Source organism: Phoenix dactylifera, chromosome 17, assembly GCF_009389715.1.
Source record: "Phoenix dactylifera cultivar Barhee BC4 chromosome 17, palm_55x_up_171113_PBpolish2nd_filt_p, whole genome shotgun sequence".
Classification (NCBI taxonomy): Eukaryota; Viridiplantae; Streptophyta; class Magnoliopsida; order Arecales; family Arecaceae; genus Phoenix; species Phoenix dactylifera.
Window position 1 is genome coordinate 14,940,030 of NC_052408.1, and position 6,889 is coordinate 14,946,918.

The 6,889-nt window shown below is 42.3% G+C and overlaps 1 protein-coding gene across 1 annotated transcript; it reads right to left on the minus strand.

Moving 5' to 3' along the window:
* Nucleotides 1-210: 210 nt before the first annotated feature.
* On the minus strand, nucleotides 211-2,410 carry LOC103719417 (oxalate--CoA ligase). The gene is made up of 4 exons (XM_008808653.4): nucleotides 2,090-2,410; nucleotides 955-2,005; nucleotides 765-868; nucleotides 211-672 (listed from the first exon to the last, which is right to left on the minus strand). The coding sequence occupies exons 1-4, from the start codon at nucleotides 2,288-2,290 to the stop codon at nucleotides 463-465; spliced, it is 1,566 nt and encodes a 521-aa protein (XP_008806875.1). The 5' UTR covers nucleotides 2,291-2,410; the 3' UTR covers nucleotides 211-462.
* Nucleotides 2,411-6,889: the final 4,479 nt, after the last annotated feature.

Genomic DNA, 6,889 nt, shown 5'->3' on the forward strand with positions numbered 1-6,889 from the left:
TGTTGGAAAAAAGTTGCCACCTAGGTGGATCGTTCATTAAGGTCAGATAGTATGATGATGATGGTTTGAAGAAAAGAGAGATCAGAAATATTATTGGGGATTGAAATTATAATATTGCTTGCATTTCTCGATGCATAATCTAAAATCCATTTGTCGTTATGAGTGAGAAAATAGTTAAATTTTTTAGTAAATTTGATAAATTAAATCATATGAGAGCCGGCAAACAAAATATTATAGCTTTTAGGAAACTACTTTTTTTTCAGGAAAAAAAAAACGAGAGACCCACTGCCAAATCTTTAGAAAACAAGTTCATGAAAACCCCTCTAAACACTGTTTTCGTGCTTGTTTTTAACTTTCATCAGCAGCATTTTCATCAATTTGAGTCGCTACAACGCGTCGTAAACTCTGTTTTCTTCTCTTTTATTTTCCCTTTTTTTTGGTTCAAAAAAAGCTGCTTAATTTTTACGCTCCAACCTTCGGAGCTTCAGCCAGCGCCAGGAAATGCTCGGCCACTATCCGCCGCTGGATCTTCCCCGTCGCCGTCTTCGGCAGCGAATCCGTTATAAACACCTTCTTCGGCGCCTTAAACGCCGCCAGATTCTTTCGGCAATACCTCGAAACCTCCTCCTCCTCCAATTTCGCCCCTTCCCTCAGGATCACCGCACAATTTATCTGAACAAGTAATCAACAACCACGATAATTTTTTAACGGCCCAGATTTATTTACTAAAAGCCAAACGGCACATGCGTCCAACTTTCACTTACCTCTTCGCCGTATTTATCGTCCGGCACGCCAAACGCCACCGCCTGCGCCACGTCCGGATGCGACAACAACACCGCGTCCACCTCTATCGGCGATATCTTCTCTCCTGCCACATTCCCCCCGAAACCGATACCATCAGACGGCTGTAATTAAATAAACTCATTGCGGAATTTGCACGATATCTAAAGTTACCTCCACGGTTGATGAGCTCTTTAATCCGACCGACGAGATGGAGGAATCCGTCGGAGTCCATGAATCCGACGTCTCCTGTGTGGAACCATTCGAATTTAAAGGCGGATTCGTTAGCCTCCGGGTTGTTCTTGTAGCCCTTGGTGACGTTGGACCCACGGATGCAGACTTCCCCCGGCACGTGCGCCGGCTGGCGAGCCCCCTTCTCGTCCAGCACCGCCATCTCCTGCCCAACCGGCCGGCCCACCGAACCGGGTTTATGCGGCCCGTCCTCCGGCAGCGGGTTCGACGACATCAGATGCGACGCCTCCGTCATCGCGTACGCCTCCAAGACCGGCGCCCCGAACGCCTCCTCGAGCCGGGAGAGGATCGACGGGGCCAGCGACGCGCTGCAGCTGCGGATGAACCGGAGTTTGGGGTAGTCCGGTTCGGGCCGTGTGGAATGGCGGTCGAGGAGGATCTGGTGGATGGTGGGGACGGCGGTGTACCAGGTCGCGGCGGAGGCGCGCATGTCGGACCAGAAGGTGGAGGCCGAGAAGCGGCCGGAGGCCGGGAGGGTGACGGCGGCGCCGGAGGCCAGGGAGCTGAGGAGGCCGGCGAGGAGGCCGTGGACGTGGAAAAGGGGGAGGACGATCACGGTCGAGTCGGTCTCGGTGAGCCGGTACACGGACCGGATGTTGTTGACCGAGGCGGCCAGGTTAAGCTGGGTCAGCGGCACTCCTTTAGGCCGGCTCGTGGTGCCGGAGGTGTGGAGGAACAGCGCGACGTCGGCCGGCTCGTTGATGATCGCCGAGACCGAGTCGGCGATCGAGTCGGGCCTGCGGGGAAGCGAGATCTGGACCGGGCCGGCGGGGTCCGGGAGGGCGGCGGTGGCGTGGGGGATCTGGAGTTTCGCCGCGGCGGCCTCCGCGGCGGCGTTCCCCTCCGAATTCGTTATCAAAACCTTCGACTCGGAATCGGAGAGATAGAATTCGAACTCTTCCTGGGTGTACGCCGAGTTGAGCGGCGCGGCCACGGCGCGGGCGCGGATTACAGCGAGGAACATGATCACGAACTGCACGGATATCGAAGCAAAATGCTGTCATTCCGATCGCAATTAGATTCTAGAGAAGACAAGGCAAGAGATATAGATCCAGACCTCGACGGTGTTGGGGAAGGTGAGGGCGACGACGTCGGCGGGGCGGACGCCGGAGGAGACGAGATAGGCAGCGGCGGAGTCGATGAGGTCGCGGAGGCGGGCGTGGGTGATCTCGAGCTTGCCGGGGACGGAGAGGGCTCGCCTGGAGTGGAATTCTCCGGCGGCCTTCGCGAGAAGTCCGGTGAGTGCTATCCCCTCCATTCTGCTACCTTCTCTACCTCTCTTCCAATATCTTCTCCCAGATAAAATATTTTTTTTTTGGACGACGATGACAAAAATGGAGTGGAGGAAGAGATGAGGCGTCTGGTGTATTTAAAGGAAAATGGAATGGACAGAGGCGGTCGTGGGCCGTCGTCGGATGGAGGGACACGGGGAGGTGATGACAGGTGTCGGTTTGGAGGTTTTTCTAAGTAGCTATATTTCTTAATAAAAAAAAGGGTGATGCTTAGGCAGTTGGACTTGGGACGACGAATGCTTTCTTTGACACGTGCGATGATTCTCCTTCACGTGAATACCGACATTGGAGTGGTAGCGCAACCCCGCCCCTGGATCACAAATCTGTAAACCGAGAAAGACCTGGTTCACTGGGAAATTGGGTCAACTGTAGAACTTTTGTTTCGCATGTTCCGGTTCTTAAGTCTTAGGGGAAATTCGTGGGGAAGTGCTAATTTACTCCAAATATTGGGTACTCGGTGGATTGTCACGAGTTACGGCCTGACCCAGTTCTGCCTGTTCAATGTTTAAAATCGGACAATTTAAGGAGCCAAAATAAAAAAAAATTGCTGAGGATTGGATGGAATCGTATGCGACCAACCACTCAAAATTATTTTATAGGTAAGAAAAAGGGAGTTCCCCATTGTGCTTGAAGAGCTTCTATTTTTCGATTGCTTTAGTTGTTCCGTATTCGTAGCGCATGATACATTCAGTTTAGCAAAAAAAAAAAATATCGTAAAATTTTAACATATATTTAATAACCAAAATGAGAAAATATTTTTTGTATGATAAAATGGCAATAAAAAATATTGCATAGAAAAATATAATACAATATAATATTACCTATTATTATATATTAAATTATTATTATTATATATAATATTAGTATAATATATTCTAATATAATATTGAATACTATAACATATTAATATAACATAATATCATATGATAAGGTATAATAATATATTATTAATAAAACAATACTACTACAATGTAATATAATATTATAATATAATAGATAATATTCTATTATAGCATAATAATATTATATTAATATTAAATATTACTATATTAGATTGTATTTTTGTAATATAATAGTATTATATTATATTATCATATATGTTTATATTATAATAATATAACATTATTATAATATAATCATGTAATAGAATATGATATAATGTAACATAATCTAATATATTATCTTGTTATATTATTAATAGTATATTATTATGATAAAATATATTATATTATGTATTAATATAATAATAATAATAATAATATATTATTATAATATAATATAATGTAATGTAATACTTTATTGATTTATTAATATATTATATTGTATTATTTATATTATATTATACTTATAGTATAATAATATATTTTGATATGATATGATATAATATAAGATGTAATCATGAGATTTGTTTGTGATATTTTAGTCATAATGAAAATTTCAGTAAAATTAAAATGGCTTTCCAATATTAATTAGAAAATAGCTTCAGGGGGAAGTTTCAAAATAATTTGTTTTTTCAAAATAGATACAGTTTTTTTAACAAAAACTAAAATATTTTTTTTTGTTTCTTATCAAATATTACTGTACTGTCTAAAATTTTTTTTTGGAGGGCTCCCACCAAAATCTTTTAATCAAATCCTTGTGGGCCCTCATATCGGGTCAAAAGTAGCTTATGGGAGCATGATTTGGTCCAAAGGCGGCCGAGTTGCTTGAAGTGACTATTCTCGTGCCTTATTGTCCTTGCATTGATTAATTACTGTTCGTGTCACTGAACAAGATGTATGCGTCTATGCGTATGCTTATACGTAGAGCTAAACATTCCTCCGAGTAATAAGACAATACCAACCAAGTGGAGCTAGCTAGCTGACTTAAAAGATAATCCTTTGTGGAAGCTTTTAGCTGTTCTCTTGATACAATAAGATAGATTTGCACTGTGTATTAGTTTCACATATTACTAGTACTATATGGACTTTATTAACTTAAACATTAAGTAAAAGAAAGTTTTTTATTTCATTTGAAAAAAAACTTTCTGATTAAAAAAAAAAAATATTGTAAAATTTAGACCTTTTTAATTGATGTCTATGATACTTGTAGGAAGTATTCTTAGATAGATCGGTAAATTGGATATTCGTATGCATTATGAATATCAGTGAATACTATTGTTAATTTGCAAGATGTAATTCACATTCGTATTTATCTTATACAAAATTAATTTACGGCATCAAGAGAAAAAACATGTTGACTCTTTTTTATGAGATCTAATCTTGATCGACTTGAATGATTTTTCTTATCTAGCTGCTGAAATTAGCTAAATGGTCAATCCTAGTATACGTCCTTAAAATTTATTAAGTTAATATCAGCAACCATTATTATTCTCGGATGGCACGACCATGGTGGCAACCCATTTCCTACAGAGCAATGACCATTTGGAGATAATTAGACTGAGCTATAAAGCTTCAGTTTAGTAAAACTTATGCATAAACAAATCATGTAATCTACATTATGCTGGTATCTAAAAAGATCGATAAATTGGATGGTTGAGAGAGTGTTATTCTAATTTTTGGATACACAAGATGGAAGATCCATCAGAATATCATTGAAAAAAAAAAAACAAAAACAAACGAAACAAGTATCAGATTTTTAACATGGATGGCTATGGCGAGGCTCGTTAGCCCATTTTCTCCCGGGCACAGTGCTCCTGAGTCCTGAGCCCCGCCCCCTCCGCGGGCACAAAAGCGACAAGTTGGTAAATCCCATACGATGATAGGCTTCTGGGAGGTGCCGTGAACTCGAGAAAAAGGTCGCTAACGTAGCTCGCAGGCACGCCAATGCGGACGGAATAAGCGCGCCGGTTAAATACGGAACCCACGCCTAGGGGCCGGCTATATGTGTAGGGTCCACGCGGCGTGACGTTAACCGTCCATGAGATATTGGCGGCCGTTTGGCTTGTCATGACGTGAGCGCTTGCGTGTTCCTTCGGGCTTCGTAGTCTCGTAGAGTCGCTTGTGTCTTTTTTTTAAAAAATTTTTTTTTACAGCGAGTACGAAGGAACACGCAAGTCGCTTGTGTCTTTCGCGGGCCAAAAACCACGTCAGCGTCCGGAGGGTTGTGAGGATGCTGCGGCTGCTGCTCGACATTCAGACGAACGAGTTAGTTTTCAAGCTACTCGTACCTTTAACAGAACTGCATATTGGATGGCATTCCATGCAGCTTGTTACTTCGAAAATTTTATTTGAGAGACACCACGTCTCTATTTTATCTCGAGTTGTGGTTCAAATTTGGCCTGAGAATAATCATGCCGGAGGAGTCGGAGGAGCTACTAGAGCACGGAGAAAGACAAAAGAAGACCACCTCCTACAGCCGACGGTGTACTGCACAAAGCCTCACCGGTGTTTTCAGTGAGAACTCTCCGACGATCAAATTAGAGTGGAGCTTAGTAGATTTAGCCAAAGATCCCCTCAATATTACCTGTAGGGAGTTTTTATAGTTCCAGTAGAGGTAATTAGGTAGCGAAGATATTGCTCGTTTCCACCATGAGGAGGAGCAGCGTGCAACCAGAGCTTGCTTGTGGCGCGCAGTGGAGTCCGTTCTTGAAAACGGTAAGACGTTGATAGTCGTAGCAGGGTATGGCTAGGGTAGCATGGCATTGATCTTGGACTACTGTGGACCAGCTAGTAAAGCGTGGCATAGTGGCGTCGCGATGTACGGCCATGAAGGAGGGTGTGGGCACACACATAGGTGCGGCATCGGCAAGGCCGAATTCGTTGAGAGGTTGCATCATGCATTTGGCGAGGTCGACTTGACGGGTGTCGAGGTGTGCCCGGCGAAGTGCCCTGAGCTTAGGGGTCAGGGCGCGTAATTGAGAGGGCGCCCCGAACTTGGTCGGGGCGCGTCGGCGAATATCCGAAGTTGGAGGAGCTTTCGGCGAAGTCCAAGGTCGGGCTGATTCTGAGCCGGACCGAGAACACGTCTAGTCGGCGTTAGTGTCTGTTGGACCGAAATTGGGTGGCCCTTTTGTTATGGGTTGTACGATCCATTTCGCCCTCCATCATCTTCCTTACATTTTCTTCTAATGTCTAACTATACGGACTGTAATTATACTTGTTGTATGTGAGATACCGATGTGCCAAAAAAAAAAAAAATCCAAAAATAACATCTTGTGGGCTGACTACTATAAGAAATATTTTTTCTATTTTTTACATTTTATATCAAATATTTTTATAATATATTTATATTAGATTGGTGTAATAAATTCATTATTATTTGTTTTAATTCAAAATTTGGAGAATGTCCTGAAACATCCAACATATATAAAAAGTGTATTAGCATAGAAACAACAAAAGATAAATTGGCTTGTTTATTAATATGTTAGTAACGCCTCATTTATCATCAAAAAAGTTTGATGCGTAGTAATACTACGTAACATACCGAAGAAAAAAATGTCTACATATATTTGCATTAAAAATTTAAAAAAAAAGAAAGGAGAAAAAGAAACACTGTAGCACTGTAATTGTGCATCATATTAGTTGGCTTTTTATTTTCTGGATCACGAAAGTTTGCGTCCCAAC